General features: G+C 41.7%; 1 protein-coding gene across 1 annotated transcript; it reads right to left on the reverse strand.

The window, feature by feature from the left end:
- Positions 1 to 551: 551 nt before the first annotated feature.
- Positions 552 to 18,824, reverse strand: IFNGR1 (interferon gamma receptor 1). Its single transcript, XM_054280468.1, has 7 exons — positions 18,697 to 18,824; positions 11,840 to 11,954; positions 11,269 to 11,441; positions 9,714 to 9,859; positions 8,867 to 9,038; positions 7,703 to 7,818; positions 552 to 1,427 (listed from the first exon to the last, which is right to left on the reverse strand). The coding sequence occupies exons 1-7, from the start codon at positions 18,782 to 18,784 to the stop codon at positions 936 to 938; spliced, it is 1,302 nt and encodes a 433-aa protein (XP_054136443.1). The 5' UTR covers positions 18,785 to 18,824; the 3' UTR covers positions 552 to 935.
- Positions 18,825 to 19,567: the final 743 nt, after the last annotated feature.

Raw genomic sequence — 19,567 nt, forward strand, 5'->3', positions numbered from 1 at the left:
ATTAGACTTTTTTTTCTCAGTGATGATCAGTCAGCTTGCTAATATATTCTGCCAGAATGCGACATGGTTATTCACACCACTAGGTGATCCAAATGGGTGCTGCTGTACTGAAGTCAACAGCAAAGACTACAAATTCACAGAATTGTTAGAGTTGGAAGGAACCTCTGGAAATCATGCAGTCCACCCTCCTGGCAAGGCAGGGTCACCTAGAGCAGCTGACACACGAATGAGTTCAGGTGGGTGTTGAATGTCCTCAGAAAGGGAGACTCCATGATCTCCTTAGGCAGCCCCTTCCAGTGCTTTGGCACCCACCCTCAATGCAAAGAAGTTCTTCCTCATGTTGAGGTGAACTTCTTGTGTTCTTAGTTTATGGCCATTACTTTTTACTTCTTTGACATGGAATCAAATTCTTAAGATACACAGGAAGAGCCTATAGACATAATCTTATTTAAAAGAAATAAGAGCACTTAATATAAAAATACTCTTCAAAAGAAGAAGATAAGCAAGTGGATACCTCCAGTAATAGTAAAAACTCTCAAATATTTCTTGCACATGTCTATCATAATCAAGTGAAGTATTTCCTAAGCATTATGTTCATTGAACTAACTTTGAACAAGATTTGAAGCAGAAGTGAATAATGGTAGAGATGCTGTTTTATAGTTGATGGTATGTTTTCTATAGAGTATTGTTAAAAAACACAGCTCTATTCCAAATAGGAAATAATGAGTTATATCATATATAAAAGCATTTTAAAAAGTGGTTATTATGAAATTTCCCCACACTTCTTATGCCATTTTCAGGTACTATTTTCAATTGTGCACTGATCAGAACAAGTACAACTTGTAGATGCTCACAATTTAACCCAGACTTTCCACAAGCTTTAGTAATGCTGTTCTTCCTGAGCTGTGGTAAAGCACTTCAGCACTTCATCCTGGCTACTCAGTTGGCCTGTAAGCATTCACAGGCTGCTCTTCACCAACATCTATCATCAGCATATCCAATGGAACATGAGGCTTGTCATAGCCAGAAAACTTGAAGCAGCTGCTTGGAACCACTGTTTGCTGTGTTTCTGTGCTAGCAATCTCTGACCCTGAAGACTTACTGCAAATATCCATTTGGCTACTGTTAGAAATGAAGTAACTCTCTTTTCCTTCACAATTCTGTTCATCAGCATCACAAGACACCTCCTCTGTGCTTTCCTGCACAGGCACCTCTTCTGCTTTGGCTGGTGCCTCTGGGGAAGGGACAGAAGATTCTCCATCACAGGAACTGACAGGACTAACAGTTTGTTCTTTTGGCTCTATCACCACCAAGGTTACTTCACCATTCACTGGCAACTCCGAGTGGGCTGACATCACAGACATATACTTCCCCTCTGATCTTGGTCCCGTTAGGGCACCCGTGTTCAGGTTTCTCATCACACTGACCTAAATGGGAAAAAAAAAAACCAAACAACTTTGAGTTTGAAAGTTGGAAAAATATGTAAGTTAATAATAACAAATATAACATCACTATTACCAATTCTAAAACAAAACTGCAAAATTAAAATCTGGCACAGTCACTGGCCTATGTCCATGAGTTCAACTGTTCCAGTAACACTTGTATGCAAGATCTCAAAAATGCTTACTTTGGGCAAGCATATTTGCAAGGATCAAATCCATTTCATGTCACCCACTACCTTGTGAAGTTTCCAACATTGAGGAAAGCAACAAAACAATACCACAATGTAATACTCTTCAGCTGGGGAAACCTTTCATACTCTATAGCTAAGGAGTGCAACTTACAGTGCCTTTGATAATTTCTGGCACCTGTCCCAACCAGGAGGGAAGTGAACAACACACCCAGTAGCTGCTTCTATGCTGAAGTCTCTCAGCTTACTTCACAGAGTCACTAAGCAGTCCCTCAATGCTGCAACAAACTTTCATGTTTCACTTTGAAATCCGTCCACAAGTTGATCGTATGAATTCTTTCAATGGCCAGGCCCCAGCTTGTTTTAAACAATTACAGTATGCCTTCAGGCTGCTTAGATTCTTTAGACTTTTTTAATGTCTTTTCAAGAGTGCATACAAATGAAAAACAAAGTAGGGTAAATTTTTAGCTATTTGATGGTGTTCCCTAAAGACAGCAGAACACCTAGGGAGAAGGAGTTAATAGAGTCCTTTCACAAATTTTGTAATCCACCATGAAAGTGTATCACACAATATCAAGTATTGTATTACAGATCCATTAATTTCTTAATGAAATACACATTGTTTTTTTCAGATACTTTGTAAAAAAATAATCTGCCTGAAAATTCTGATGGAGGCAAATTTGGAAGAAAGAGATGTGTACAGGAGAAGGAAAGACGAAGTAAAATAACATTAAGAAAAATTACAAACAGACACAAAGAACCTCCCAGTCTGTACAAGTGTAAGAACTGAGAGGGCCATCAAAACCAGAAGATCCAATCTGACTCTGCTTTTCAAGAATCTTCTCTGATTAAAAGGTTGTGAGACTGTAGCTTTACATTCCTACCTTCAGAGCACGCAGACTTCAACAGAAAATGCTTTCATCTCTCACTTCAGTCTGATTACCTTACCCCTCAGCAGCCCTGATACCTGTTGATGTTACTCTGTGGTTAAGGCTGGATCAATAAAAGCATCACAATTTAGGAAAACCAACCAGCCAAACAACACCACCACAAGTCAAGCAAACAGTGCCTGAAGAGCAGTTACTGGTCATCTAAGTTAGCCTTACAAACAGCTGTGTGAACATCACTAAGGTGAGGCAATCCCCCAGGGAATTAAGGGTTGCCACTGGAAAGTGGATTCAGGTGGCTCCTGACACACTACAACTAGCTGCCACTCAACCATCAGTGTCTCTGGATCTTCATTTTCTGTTATGGAAATAGAATACTACATAAAGAATATTCAGAGTAAATTTCCATGAGAATTCATGGAAACCACTCGTTCATAAGAAGCAGATACTTAAAAGTTAGTTGCAAGTAACAGACTACAATCAATATTGGGTAGATACTGAAAATGTTAAGAACACCATAAAGGATTAATACACTTTTTGAGAATCTCTTTATACAAGTATATTGGGTATATACCCAGAATATTGGATACTCATGTTATACAACACTGATCTTGATGGAACCAGCATCTATAGTTTTTTGGGGTGGGAGTTAGCAAACATCTGACTCTAATAATCACACAGCAAGTGACAAGGGAAGGTAATTCTCTGTGTAAGGTGGAATACTTGAGGAATGTGAATTACAAGAAAGTATAACAGAAACCATAGTCAAAGGCTGCATTTTCAGCTTTCCATCTCTCCCCATACCAGTACAGGCCAAACAGAAGTTAAAAACAAAACCCAGTGAGTTCTTGTTTCTGTCCTTTTAGGATTTTCACACAGCTCTAAAAAAATCACAATCCTAAAATGTGTTAAGGGATCACCTTGCACTCTACACAGGTCCAGCATTTCACAGTGAGCACTGGCAATACTTTGAGACTGGGGATAAAACACATATTCTCTGAACAAGAACATCCAAGACTTCTCAAAAAGGAAACCCATTTTTCTCTTGACAAGTTTCTGACCAAGGCAAGACGGTGCAAAGACACTCCTATTCCCATTCATGAAAGAAGGAAGCGATCAGAAGAAAAAAGTCCCATGCGCTTCCTGGTATCAAAGGTTTTCTAAAAGCCACTGAGTCATAACTACAAGACAATTTAGCAACTCATGCAGTTTTTTCTAGCTTCAAAGATAAGAATCAGTTTATTACAGTAACTGAATGCTTATTACACTTGAGTAACATTTGAGTAACACTCAAAAGATCTTATGCAACAAGGGTAATTATGATACGGCTGCTATTTGAAGAAAATTATTTACTATAGGTGAGTTAATATTTTTCTTTTATTCACATTACCTAGCAAACTGACACCCAGTGATGGGTATCAGCAGCATTTCCTGGCATGTGCAGGTACTCACATAACTTCCCATCTCCAGTAACAGGACCTGAGCTTTCAGGGCTTTCACCGTCTCAACAGACTAGTGAGAAACACTGCTGAAAGGCAGGCTCAAGGACACAGATAAATAACACATCCCAAGGAATCCATAACAGCTAAGGTAATTACTAATTCTCCTTGTCTAACGATGTGTCCACCTATGAGTTCCAAGTAATTTTCAGGTGGACATTTAATGAAGGAGAGTTTGAGAACTCCATTTCAAATCTTATTAGGATGATGGCAAAAATCTTTGTGGTCTTTGCATGGTTCCACAAAACATGAATACTATGTAACTTTATGAAGAGAAATGTTACTGCCCCCCTACAGATGCTCACAGGGGGAAAAAAAGTTTTCACAAAAGCAATGAAGCAGCTTCTGTCTTCTAACATGACAATTATTCGTGGCAAATGTCAGTCAATATTTACAGGAACAATTAGTTTCTCCACATCAAAAATATATGTTGTATAACCAAAGAGCAAAGCCTTGTCATTCCTGTCAGAACCAGAAAAACCATTAGCAGAAAACAGAAAAGCAGGCTTAAGTAAGACTCAACATTCACTTTTCTCTTGAGAGTAAATGTTTTCTGCTCCCAAAAATATCTGCCACCATTCAAATACAAAAGACACTGAAGAAAAAGACAGGGAAGTTAAAGCAGAGAGAGATGCCCACAGCACGTCAGAAAATTATGGTCAGGTTCCTTTAAAAGTAGGTATGCCCTTATCATAAATCTTAGAACAAAAAGCAAGCACAGGAATAGCCACAGGACAAATTGCAATGACTGAAGACGATGAGTGGAAAGAGACAGCTTCCTGCAATACTTTTTATGAGATAAATAAAAGGGAGTTTTAACTACAGCTGAACTGCTGAAAGATCAGATTCCTTTGATCCAGGCAGAAGACTAACATGATGTCTTGTAAAGGAATCTGTCCCACTTCACATATGCATAGCCCTGGTAGGATCCTGCTGTTTATAATGATGTTTAAACATTTAAACAAATATGTTTTCTGATGAAGACAATCATTCATTGCCTGTATCAAATGACAGCTGCACTGTGGAAGTAGGACCAAGACATGACTGATAAGCAATTCCTGGGAGTCACAAACAGCATAAAAAATACAGTATAAATGCTCTGGAGCTCTAACTGGCAATAGAATTTTTTTCTTTTCTCTGACTATGTAAGACACGCAAAGGTAGCTGCTCTATGGTTACTCTTTCTCATTTTCCCTTCTGTTGGAAAACTCCAAATTGCTGGAAGTCGCTCAAATGATGTTTTAGCATCTACTTAAACATGCCAGGAAGGAGATCACAGAAAATTAGCAGTCCTAAGGTAGGAAATCTTGCCCAGCCTTTTAAGAGATGGAAGAACTCCCTAGATATTTTATTTTCAGACAAGCTCAGGAAAGGCAAAATGATGATAACCTGTACAGAAAGAAATGCCTAGCACATATTCAAAGGTCAGTAACAGGCTCCAAGTGCCATTAAGCCTATAAAGATAATGTCATATAATTAAACTTATCATTCATATTAATTAAATTATTTGCTCATTACTTCAAATGATTAACCATAAAATAATTATGCTTGTTATTAATTGCTCATTTTACAATCCCATAGTATTCACATCACCTATACTGAAACTACCTCTATGAGCTCTAAAACTCATATTTGTCATTAGAGTCTTCATTGGAAATGGACAGAAATACAGAATACCCTGTTTTGGAAGGAACCAACAAGAATTGGTGGCTACTTCCTGACTCCAGCCAGGGCAACCTAAGAGTTGAACCACACATCTCAGAGCATGGGCCAAATGCTTCTTGAATAGGATTTGGACAGCGACCACTTCCCAGGGGAGCTGTCTCAGTGCCTGATCACCTAGCTAACAATATTTATAAACAGTTAAAGGCTTTATTCAGCTCCTTAGCAATAAAATGTGATGTAGCATGTGAATCATACTGTGATAGTGGAACCTAGGAACCACAAAGTAACATCTAGCCCAGTAAAATGAGAATATGGGCACACACAAGTTTCTACAAGGCGAGCTCAGGTGTGAAGTTGGACCATGCATCAGGAGGCTCACAGGTGTTAAGGAGCACACATTCTATTTGTGATATTATGCTTCCTAATCCTTTAAATCAGATATCACAGTGCTACTGGAAACCCAAAATAAGTATGGATCCCTTGAGTTCAGCACTGGATCCATTGATCACAGCACTGCAATCCTGCATGAGCCACCTTTTGCTCATGAATGGTCTTCACAGAGAATACTGTTGCATGTACATAGGACACAAAGTTACATATTCAGAGAAGAACACCCTGGTGTGAACCTGACAAAAAAGTCTCCAGTGTCTGCTTCGATATTGGGGCCTAGCTGGAGATGTCAGAGAGGTTTCTCTAATCTGATTTTTTAAAGCCTACACTGTGAATGGCTACCTCCAAACTAGTCCCCTGGCTTCATCACAGTCAGTGCAAACAGGCATTTTAGAAAGCATTTTGTCTGACCAGAAGTGCATATAATTTCAGAACAAGATGAATCATCTTGTGCTGCACAAGCTGGTGGACTAGATCACCGCTTTACTACAAAGGAACCACCTCTGGCTTGGCATCTCCACTTAGTCAGAGCACTCTCGCCTCCTGATATTCTATTCTAAAGAACACAAATTCCAGAGGAATCTTGGGCATTCATTATGGAGAGGTCATTTTAAAGGGTTTTGAAACTGAACACCAGACAATGGAATCAAACATTATTGTCTACTCTCTATAAATGAGACTTCCTCCATCCATTGAGAAGATATCCTCGCTGTGATTTCTGTTTACTACTCTGTTTACTGCCTCAGGTGGCAGCTCTTTGAAGTTGTGGTAGTTCATGTTGTGACTAACATGACACCAGGAGAACATTACAAAAGTAGTTCTTAGATAGCCACTCTGGCCTGACATGAAACCAAGGAGTGCTGCTGCTCTTTAAGGAACATCCACTCTGTTTCCTAAGGATGGCTACAGGAAGGTTTTTAAATAGAGCAGCTGTTGACTTCTCTTCCCTGTGACTGCTCAGCATGAGAACAGACTTCCCCATGTCCTTCCTCCCTCTTCCTACAGAGCTATTACTCCCTCCCCTTACTCTGCACATTACTAAGAATATTGTAGCAATTAGCAGAATTGCCAATACTACCATTTAACGAAGGAATCTCACAGCTCCTGCGACAGGACAAACGGAAATGGGCACAAACTGAAGCACACAGAATTTTTTCTGAATGTAAGAAAAACTGTGAGGGTGGTTTAACATTGGAATAGATTTCCCACAGTAGCTGTGGAGTCTCCTTCTTTGCAGGTATTCAAAAGCCATCTGGATATGCTCATGGCTAACTTGCTGTTGCGCTTGAGCAAAAGGCTCTGGGTAGATGACCTCAAAAAGCGTCTTCTCAAATCAGTGATTCTGTGGCTTTGTGTCTCTGCTACTAGAGTGAACACAAACCTGCCTAGGTATGCACACATGGAGTTTTTAAGAACCAAGTTTTGAAACTAGACCAACTACTGCTACTTCAGTTAAAAAGAGACTGAAGTCTAGCCTTAAAAAACTAAGAGGTATCTGGTTGCAAATGCTATCAGAATATTAGACTGGCATAAATTCTAAATATCTATGAGACCATGGTAAAAAAGCAAAAAAAACCCAATCAAAGAAACCCAAGAGATTGGCATAAACATACAGTAGTTACAGAACTTACCAAAGACTTAGGCAGCTGTATGTTGTTTTTCCTTAGTTTCTTGCAGCCACAATATACTGTCGGTATTACCGTCAAGATCCCAATAACAACACACAGAATGATGATATCATGTGTACCTAAGAAGTTAAAGCAAAATCTACTAAGAATTTTGGAAAAACAAGCCTCTGCTGTATTATTTAGAATAATTTCAGAAATTTTAATAGCTCAGAGTGCTTGGCTGTTATGTGTGAATTTTTAAATCTACTATCTTTTTTCACTCAGAAAAACTTAATCCACCAGACTTTTATGGAGTAAATAAAAACTAGAATGACAGAAGCTTTTCAGATTATATAAACATAATCACATTTTTATAGAAATAAATTATTTTTGCAATTAATTTCTTGTTCCTTAGAGAAGACAGATGGAAATAATGAGATTTGTACACCTCCTATGTGATAGGATATTAACTGACATAACTACACAGAGTTTATGTACAATAAAAGTAAATTATTTTATCTTCCAAAACACAGAATTGTTAATGACTACAGTAGGACTCCACTAGCCTGACTCTCCTTAATGCCCTCCCTCATCCAGCTGCTCCTGTGTGTTCCAGAAAACTGCTTCTATCTATTTTATCTCTTTGCTGAAATTACAGGCCATGATAAAGTACAACCACAATGCCTGTAAGATGTTTAGAGATAAAAATTTGGGTCACTATTTGCTTTTCGTTCTCTTTAATTAAGAAAAAGACCGTAATATCTTAATTTCATGACCATAAGTTTATAGCTGCTTCCAGTTAAAAGTATATACGCATTACCCTCAGTGATGAGGCTGAGTAAAAAGCCAGCTGCTAGAACAGACAATGCCTATGAAAACCATATAGCTCAGTGAATGATCCATTTGTGAATTTTTAATTACACCAGTGTTCATGTGCAATAGAAGTAGGTTTTGTAATATCAACACAGGAAAAACACCCCCCAAAAAATTCAGGGTTACTTGAAAATAATATACATAATAATAATGATTTGTAAAGGGCAGAACTGTCAAAGTGCACTTGGAAAAGATTGACTAAGCTTTCCCTATTTTTTCTATTCTCCCAAAGGCACCTCAAGTACCAAATACTTGCTAGATCAGATCTGTCTTCAGATTCAGTATGCTCTTAATATAGCATTTGAATCCTCTTACTCAGTGTCTGCCTGAGAGGAACAGGAGTGCAAATTTCCTCTGATGGAGTGCCAAATACCAGAAGATCAAAATTTGCTTTTGCTGAAACACAGTAAGTGGAACTCTCAGGAAGGATTGGAATTTTGAGGCTACACTTATGAATTGTACAGTTGTCCTCTTCGAACTCTTCAGTCTGAAAAAAGAATGGAAGACATGTTATATCCTTTGACTCACTAGAACAATGTTACAGCACCTTCCACTACTTCCAAAAATGTTACAACACTATTAGTTGTGTTTCCCACATCACTCATATACCTTGCAAAAGCTGTGTGACCAGTACTGGTTACCTTAAGATGTTATATTTGATCAGAGCATAGTATTTTCCAGCTAAAATTGCTGCTATTTATAGTAGAGATTCACAGTTATAAAACTTTCACTGGATGCATATGAAAAGCTAACTGTAAGTAAACACAACTGTTGTAATTTTCCTCGCCTTCACCCTCCATGATTGCTAAATATACTGGTATAAATACCTTGAAAGGCAATTTTCTTAAATGAAATGTCTCTTTAGACAAATGAGAGGGGCACAAGTTAAGTTACTAATATTTACATGTATGCAGACACAGCAGCATGTGATCCAGTAACACCTATCTTGTGTACAGTTAATGCAATAATCTAATTTTTGTAGTAAGCACTCATTTGGACAACTAAAATACAGACCTTTGGCTCACATATCTCACTGTAATGGGCTCAGCATTTTAGGTGTTCAACTACCTATTAGTTCCATGCATCACAGGTGTAAATCTCTTGTATAGGCATTTAAGGTAAACAAGTGTTTTGAATTTTAACTCTTATTTCTGGAACTTACCTCATTTTTACTGTTCCGAATAGTCACCAAGTAGCCAAGAGACGAATAAATGTCAATACAAGAAAGAGGGAATACAGGATGGTGAATATCAACCATGATTTCATCACCATGTCTTGAGATGTTCAGTTTTGGCGGTCCTATTTTTCCTGCAACACATTGCACCATTGCTATTAGGCCAAAACTTTTAACATAAAATACAGTATTTATTGTTAGCTTTCCAAAATTCATAGAGATTTGAAAAGAATTACATCTTTATTTCCATGCTGTGAATATTGCATAACTGTGGTAAGACCTCTCTGTTGCTTAGAAGTAATGGAGGCATTTGGATACATAAACTAATCAGCTTCTAAAATGGAAACAGATTGTGCATGATGAATTTCACTGTTAAGCAATTTCACTTTCCAACACACATAAGATCATAAAAATTCAGCTTACAACAGAAAAAACTTACAACAATTAAACATATACATGAATGAGAACCAAACACAAGATCCTGCTGACTAGATCCCACCATCAATCACCTCAGTTAAAAACAATACTTCACTGAAACAAAGGCTATAGGAAAAGCTAAACAAATCTCACCATGAGCATCCAAAGTTTCCAAACTTTGGATTTCCCATGGCAATGGCCTATGTGAATTTTTGTGTCTAATGGTCTGACTGAACACAAGTTTCTTGTTCAATGGGAAAAGGATTTTGTCTCTTTTCTCCATACATGGCTACCAGTTTTCTGGAAACTGTCACTCTGAGCATTACTACCATGACTTGTGTCCTTTTGTCAAGCTATAGAAACCAGACACTATTTCAAGTAATAGGACTCGAGTGCAAGCGGAATCATAGCAGAAAGCAAAGAGGGACTCCAGTCCTTCAGCTCCAGCAATGCAGAAATCCAGCTCTAGTTAAAGCATAGCCCAAGTCAGACAGAACCTCATGGGCCAGCTTCTCCCTGGAAGCTGTATGTTGGGAACAGAGCAAGCATGGTAAGAAGTCTCTCGGTCCTTCCTGACTCTGTTGCATTTTCTTTGCACTGCACATGCAATGCCAGGGCCTGCCACATTGGACTGTAGACACAAAATTTACTTTTACAGTACCGATGTTGAAGTCTGATTTTTCCAAAGCAGCCTGAAGGATTTACATGACAAACTAGTTACTTAGTTATCCAGTTACAGCTTTTAGTATTTCCTAGACACCTGAAGCTATCAGTACATGGCATTCTAGTGTCAAGCAGTAAATGGCTACTTCAGTGATGCCTAAAGGTCTGTGTTGTCTGGTGACAGTTTCCTACCCTAAATGGTGTCTGGAACATGGGAAGGATTCAGAGTGCACCATCAGCATCATCTTCTTGCCTTTAGACATTTTGTAACCTACTCAGACACTCAGTAAGAGCTAGCAAGCACCAGGAAGTTCCTACTAAGCAATCATCATGCCTCCTTTCATCCTGAACTCCTGGCTTTAAGATATTCCCAAATGCAATGCAGTAACAGAGCAAAATAAATAATTACTAACTCTCTAAATTTTTGGAAAAAATTACAAGGTTTAGTTTAGATACAACTTACCATGCTTTTGCAAAATAAACTCATTTGTCTCAACATATTCAGACTGTTCTGACCCAACAACAGCTTTAACTTTAAGCCAATGAGATGAATAAGGTTCACATATTTCCTCTGAGACATCACAAAAATGAGCTGAAGTGTTCACACAGGTTGAGACCTCCTTATATTCACCTAAACTGTAAAACAGATCAAGTAATAATTAATACAATTTCAACAATTCTGTAAAATACACTGCCTGTAACAAAAAAACTGTGAGGGTGGCCAGGACCTGTGAGGGCACAAATTGCCCAGGGAGGTTGTGGAGTCTCCTCCCCTAGGGATATTCAAAAGCCAACTGGACATAATCATGGATGACCTGCTCAAGCAAGGGCTTTGGACCAGATAACCTCCAGAGATGCCTGCCAACCTCAACCATTCTATAACTTGACAAATTTTGCCTTAATTTACACTTGAGCAACCTTCACCCTACATGACTTTACCACATAGAAACAAGAGAATTTTCCATGGACTGACTACTTTTATGTGCTTCTAGAGAACATCAGGTATAGGAAATAATGAAATAGTAAGAACTTACTTGTAAGGCTTGATTTCCACAATAAAATGAGGAGTTTCAGAAATAGGTGGGTACTGCCAATGCAAAACGGTTTTGAAATTTTCAGATGTTACTACAACTCCCGTTGGTGAAGGCACTAGAATGAAGAGAACAATTGCACTTTGATAAACAGACCTTTCAAACACAAGAATGTACTTCTAAATTATTTGGAAAAAGCAACATGCTAGACATAAATCTCATAAATACTTCCCCCAAACGAGCTCATCTGTCAGCAGTAAAAACACCTATGAGCCCTGTAAGCTAATTTATTACTCACCTCTCCTGCAGAGACAGCTTTTGTCCTCCTTGCAACATCAGATAACACATGCCCACTGAAAGCAAGTCCCTCAGACAGCCTGTATCAGGTCCATAAGCACTGATGATTATACCCCTGTGTTGGTCTTTTACAGATGTAACAGCAAGACAGGTTCTAAGACTACTCAAGTTAGAGATTAGCCCAGTTTCTGCAGATTTCTCTTGCTGTTCAGAAATTGAATTGGAATGGATGGGCTAGGAGATGGTACCAGAGCTGGACTATCAAGGCCAAAATACAACAGGCCTCCTAGGGTAAGCCTGGATTCCCTATGACTTTCTAACAGTGATACCTCTACCACTCCAGCGCTCTTTCCAGTAAGCTGTGATGCCCAAAATAAACTACAAACATTTGTAAGGAATTTGAGCACTGAAGCTATAAAGTAGTTCCATTTGAAGGAATGCATCTGAAGCATACTTTAGCAAACAACATCAGAGGTAATGTAGTAAAGTGATCCAAAAATAAAAAGCAACACTGACAGTTTCCCATATGCAGCAAGTATCTGTTTCAAGCAGCAACCTCAAGAGGGCCATCAAGGGAGCAGCTGCAGGGGAAGGAATATTACAGGATCCTGTAAATGTTGAAGGCAGCCACATGACACTCAGGAAGAGAAGAGAAATTAAGGTCACCCAACTGAATTTAACTGTTTCAACTCAGCTTCCCAATGTCTGGTTTGGCACCCCTAGTATTCTCAATGTGGCTTTTACAAAATGCTGAGGGAACTCATATTAGACCTGCTCTTGTTCACAAAGCAAGTACTACAACTTCACTCTGTGATATATATTTAGGGAAAGTAAACAATTTTCACATCCTGAGAACAAGACCACAAATATAACACATTACTGAAAGCGATACGTAGAAGCTGAGATATGCTACTGACAACCACAAAGGTTTGATTTAATATAGGTCATTCTGCAAGCAATACTGTGGTTTGTTTTAATAAGAGTGGTATTTCAGCTATTGGAAGAAGAGGAACATAATCATCAAATTCACAACCACAAGAAAAAAAAAAAGGTGACAAGTTGACAGAAGAGGTGTCAAGCACACAGACAGGCGAAAGCACATAAACGTTACTTCAAATATGCACTTTTAAGCCAGTGTAGCTAGCCTTACAAAATTTTAACTTTTGTGCACTATTACACAAAAACACCTGCTTAACATAAGGGGTTGACCCCAGAGCACTGAAGGAGGTAGCAAATGTTACAGTAGGATCCCTCCATGATCTGCCTAAGGCTTGGGGAGGTCCCTGGTGACTAGTAGCTAGCAATGCACTGCCTAAAGCAAAACTTAATTCAATGAACTGGACCTTTCCAAGATGTAAAAATGAGACAGCCTTCAAAGCCTGATACTTGCATCTTGTGCAAGACTGAAATTCCTTCCCTCATTCTGGCATTACTGTACACACAGAGGGATTTGTCACCACTGCTTACACAAGCAGTGCAATAATGCTTACACAAGCAGTGCAATAACGCACTCCACTGCTTACACAGTTGAAGTGCAATAATGCACGTTACAAAACAGGGCCTGATGAAACCACAACACAGAGTTTATGGTACAGCTATCTGAGACAACAGCAGTCCTAACAGCCATAATAGTTCATTCAAGTCATATGTGACTTTTAAACATCATTTATGCACTGAAATACAGACTGAAAGCACAAACTGAAAGCTTGAAAAGACAAACTGTGGAAAAAAATAACAAGTAAAAGTGTATTTTCAAAGTTTGCTCCTTTTGTTTGTTTCTAACAGAAATCCAAAAATCTTTATATTCCCAAAGTGACACATCATAGGCTTATAAGCCACTTTAACAGGCCAAGAAGGACAACAGCTTGAACTTTGCCACAGTCATGGTTAACTCATCATTTAAAGACCTACAACTGCAATAGTACCCAGTCAGCCCCTTCTGGGCCCCTGACTGGGAGAAGCATGCCTTCCCAGTGCCAGCCCTGTACTCTACCTACAGTTGAGTGTCAGCTCACAGATTCACAGAATATTCTGAGTTGGAAGGGACCCACAAGGACCACTGAATCCAAGTCTTATGTAAGTGGCCCATAGGGGGACCTGAGCTCACATATCCACTTAAACTGCAGCCAGAAAGGGTAGGAGCTCTGATGACTTCACAAATGCAAAAGAGTCACTCTTCATAGCTTTTGCCACCCATGAAAATGAAGAAAACAGAAAAAAGATCAGATACATTTGCATTACCTTTGAATGCTTCTGCAGTACTCTGCAGCCATATGCATTATAAAAAAACCCAAACAGAAAAAATGGTGGCAAAAAGGCAACCAATACTCTGAAAGATGGATTCAGAAGGCAGCAAGTCAATGCTAAGGATGAAAATAATACATAAAAAGAATTTCATCTGTTTCCGAAGGCTGCATTTCCTTCTTTTTCATTTTTTTTTTTTTTTGTGCTCAACTTGGGATTCAAAGGGTTTGAGATAACAGACTTGACTGGGATGTACTAGACTGAATTTGCAACTGTTAAGTGCTGTTTAGCTCCTGTGGCTTGCCCTGAGGCTCGCCTTCCTGACTGTATATTCCTTTCCTGAGTGTATATTCGAGTCCAGTGCTCCTTGCTCACTGCTTGCAGCACCGCTCATCACCTCCCGCTCATCACCTCCCGTAGTCTGGCTGGGAACATTCCAGGAACAGCCACGGTGATACACAGGGGCTGGCAAGAGGCCAGGGTATTGCTGCTTTCTTTGCTTTATCACACCCAGTAGATAAAGTGGGGGGAAGAAGCAGGAAGCATGGGACATTTGGAGAGATGGTGTTTGTCTTCCCAAGTAACCCTTACCCATGATGGGGCCCTGCTCTCCTGGAGACGGCTGAGCACCTGCCTGCCCATGGGAAGCAGTGGATGAATTCCTTGCTTTGCTTATGTGCACAGCTTTTGCTTTCCCTATTAAACTGTCTTTATATCAATCCATGAGTTCTCCAGCTTTTACCCTTCTGATTCTCTCCCAGTCCTGCTGGTAATAGAGCAAACAAACCTAGGGTTTGATTAAACCTTGACAAAACGGTCCTCCTAATTATTTATATCCTCACTTCAATCTGTTCTAAATAAAAAAAAAAAATGGCCTGCACTAAAAGCAGAGTCCAGCCATCTCCATCTGGGGGCTAGAGGAGAGTTAGGAGCACTGCCCAGCACTACAGCACCAAAACTGAGCAGGAAGAGGTCAGTGCTCACCACAGGCTGCAGGAGCACCAAGCACGTGCCTTGGGGAGGAACGGGAAATGTCTGTCAGAGCAGCGGCTCTGCCTTCTGCCACGCTCCCCTTCAAGGCAGCACACCTGGGTTAGCATGGCCCCTCTCTGTGCCCTCTGCCAGGCCAGGCACTGAACAGGTCCTGCTCCTGTCAGACTGCTGGAGGGAACCTGCCTGTTGGCTGTGCTTGGTTGGGAGCCTGGCAGACTGGCAAGCACCCAGGAGCAAGGTAATGAAGAAATTTTGTACCTGCTAGCTGACTCTGGCTTTCTTTTAAGAGGCAGCAGCCACGAGGTGTATATGAAAATGCTTGCATGTGCTTGCCTTGGCCAAATTTCCTCCAAAAGAAACCCAGGACATGCATTTCTCTTGTAATGACACTGGAAGGTACTTCCTTAAAAAATTTACTGAAAACAAGCTTAAATTAATGTTTGTAAAACAATTTATGCAGAAGGTTCTACCAGAAGTTCTCAAAAGACCTCAAAGCCACAAAGGAATTGGTTTACAAATTAAATGAGTACCATGATGCGTAAAATTAAAAGCTAATGATTTTTTAAATATTTACTAGAATGAACTCAAGTATCATGGCTAAACATTATGCATAGTAGACAGAGCATTCTGACAGCTTCTATTTACAACAGAATTTTATTTTCTAAGGGCTCAGAGGTTTGACACTGTTCTATGGAGTTTTTAAAATCATTGTTTATGATAAAAATCTCCACAAGGTTGTAAGCTGTACTAAGAGGAGAGGCAGACTGAGAGCATCATCTTGAGAAAAACCACAGCACGTTGCACAAGATGGACACTTAAAAAACCAGATGTAATAATACAAGCTAAATATTGTTTTATCTATTTTATGAGGGTCCATCCCTTTTGCTATAACTGTAAAGTGCTGTAATAGATGATATCTAAATACAGCACTTTCTACCATCTAATTTGCTTTTGTTTACAGCTTGACAGTAAATTGCTATGAATGTCAGTAATCTGAATCATAAAAAACAACAAGGCCACCATGATTATCACACACAACAGGAAGTCAGCTGCCTGAATGAACTACACACATCCTTGGAAATGTGGCTTACAATGTTCAGGAAGCACCTGAACTGCTGCCATAGCCTCTAAATCTTCTTCACCTTGACCACGGACCTTGTCTTCCAGGATACTAGACTGAGAGTTCCCATCAACAAGTGCCCAGCTCCAGCATGGAGTCAGAGGCCTATCAATGCAGGCACACTGAGCACCCAGCTGCAGGAAATGCAGGTGTTCCAACTGCTGCTGGGTTAGCTGGCTTTGTTCCTTTTCTGAGGAAAACAGTGTCCTACAACGGAAGGTGAAGATGACTGAACATTTCCTCATTACACACTCAGTCTTAATATATGTATTACACTACTGGCACTTTGAAAGCCCTGTAACATTTAAGGGGAAAAAAAAAAATCATACAACCGTTGCCACGGAAATTCTAGGCTCCTCAGAACAAGAGACATGGAGCTCGTGGAGCAGGTCCAGCAGAGAGCCACAAAACTGATCAAGGAATTGGGGCACCTCTATTATGAGGAAAGGCTGAGGGAGCTGGGCCTGTTTCATTAAGAGATGAACAAGAGGGGACTTCATCAATATCCACAAGTATCTGAAGCAGGAGTGAAAGGAGAGAGTGTCTCACTGGTGCCAAGCAACACAACAAGAGGCAACGGGCAGAAACTAATGCACAGAAAGCTCCACCTAAATATGAAGAAGAACTTCCTTACTATGTGAGGGACCAAGCACTGGAATAGATTGCCCAGAAAGGCTGTGGAGTCTCTCTCACTGGAAATACTCAAGAGGGAGATGCTATCCTGGATGCTATCCTATGCCATGTGCCCTGGGATGACCATGATGGAGCAGGAAAAGGCTGGACTACATGACCCACTGTGCTCACTTCCAACCTGACCCATTCTGCTATCCTATATGTGACAGCATCATAAACATGGTTCAGACTTCCCTTTCCACCTTAATTCTTCCCCTGTAGTTCAGCACATCTGCTTGCATCAATATTATAACAAAGTAAGTTATGAGTCATTACAAATAAAACCATGCTACACCATAGCACTACTCTCTGTGTTTACAGAGATAACTGTTGTGCTGGACTAGGCCGGATTATAGCAGGTTTGTTTGACAAGTGATTTACTGGTATTGTGCTTTTTACCCTAAAAATGCTTAATACAATGTAGAAGTGGCATGTTTTACTAGCAATTAAAGCATGCCCTTAAAAAGAGACTAAGTCAGAGCAAACAAGACAATATTTAACATATTGAGCTATCTTACTGATCCAATGGGGGAAAAAGCTAGTATACCTGCAAAGTTCAGCAGTCATAATCAGACACCAAGTCAAATGAACTGGATATTCAAAATGCAAACTATTAAGGGACAACAATGCAGGCAGATTACTGTTTTTAGCACCACCAGTCCATATCAGACAAAGCTAAGCAGACTTCCAAAGCATGGTGTGGCCCATGCTCAGGGGCAACCAAGTTCAGTCACTTCACCTGGGCATGGATCTGAACTCCAAGAAATCTCCATTTGCAGAATCCAAGGAGCCTGGGCACACAGCCAGCTCTCAGCAGTCCCAATAAAAACTAAATGCATGTTCCCTTTTGACTATTAGACAGCAACCTCTGTTTTTAATAAACTTTTACAGTTTAAAATGAAACTAGTAAGCCTATTTTTTTCGTAATTTACTTGCCGGGCAAACAGAGAGAACGCTGCTCTCCGCTGGCAAGCCATCCCTCCCCAGGAGTGCTTGGCCAAAATGTGCGTGTCCCAGGCCGCGATCCCGATACTGCCCAGTCCTGTGCTCCCCATTTCCGACCCGAATTTCCCAGTTTCTCTACTCCTTTGTACACGTGAAGCCATAAAGTACAGCGGAGCAGGCCGGTCCGACGCACACGCCGCTCCAGCTGTGCGAGCCAAAATGTGCGAACAGCCGAGACAAGGCTGATGTCACCAGCGCGCCGCCAGACCGCCTCCGGGGCCAGCCTGAGCCGCGCACCCACCGAGCTCGGCCGGGCCCCTCGGCGGGAGCACGGCACAGCCCCGGGCAGCGGGGCCTCCTCCCGCCGCCGCCCGCCCGCTCGCACCGCCCCGACGGCTCCCTGCGCCCGCAGCGGCCGGCGGCAGCGACGCGGGGCCCGCGGCTCCACCGGCGGCGCTCGGTCTCGGCGGGTGCCGGGGCATGGCCGGGGCCGGTGCCGGTGCCGCCGTCCCGCAGGTGACACGTGCTGCCCATCAGCCGGTCGGCCTGCCCGGGCCGCCCCATCCCCCCGTCCCGCCCCGCCCGTTACCTGCGGGCGGCAGCTCCCCTTGGGAAGCCGCACTCCGGCGGGGCGCCAGCAGCGCCGCCACAGCCAGGAGGGACAGCGGCACCCGCATGGCGCCCGGCGGGAACCGAGCGGAGGCCGCCGCCCCGCACGCAGAGCCCCGCGGCGCTCCCACGCCTGCTCCCGCCCCGCTCCGCTGCGGCGCCTGCGCCGGGCAGGAAGGGGCGGGATGCCCGGCAGTGATAGTGCGGGGGCGGGCGGCGGCCTGGAGGTCACAGCCGGGCAGCGCCCGGGGGGCGCTGGGGGAAGGGGAGGAGGGGACCCGGCGGAGCCACGGAAGCATGGGTTGGCGGCTGCGGCGGCCCCGGGCCCGGCAATGAGGAAGATGTTGTGCTCCGATATGCCTTTGCTGGCTTTGTCAATGCTCTGTTTGAAGTGCTGCTGCTGGGCCATACCTGCCAGCCCCAGCCGCCTGGAAAGCACCGTCCAGGTCGACGTGTTGTGACTTGTGCTCGCTCCCCATTTCTTAAAAAACACGAGGTGTTCACTCTGCAGAGTGTTCCAGAAACAGCACACTGAGCTCATACACGTAGAGGAATCCTAACTTACACTGGGAGGCTTTATTCTTTCTTGGAAATAACCTAAATGTATATGCAAAAAATTGAAGTTTGCTGAGTGAGATGGAGACCGCAGCTTTTGCCATCTTGCTGTTCCTGTGTATCCCATCCAGTGTCCCAATGCCAGGTGATTGTGTGCCTTAACCTTTCAAAGTCAAGGCCACCCTGGGCCAGATGAGTAGAAGGACACAGAAGAACCCTCCTCTGCTGCATGTCTCTGCAGCTGTGATGAGGATGTAGCAGCTATATAAGCTCTTGTCAGTGATTTTGCAAATTGT

The sequence above is a fragment of the Melozone crissalis genome, unplaced genomic scaffold (assembly GCF_028551555.1).
Source record: "Melozone crissalis strain CALT ecotype California unplaced genomic scaffold, PUWL_Pcris_2 ptg000027l_1, whole genome shotgun sequence".
NCBI lineage: Eukaryota > Metazoa > Chordata > Aves > Passeriformes > Passerellidae > Melozone > Melozone crissalis.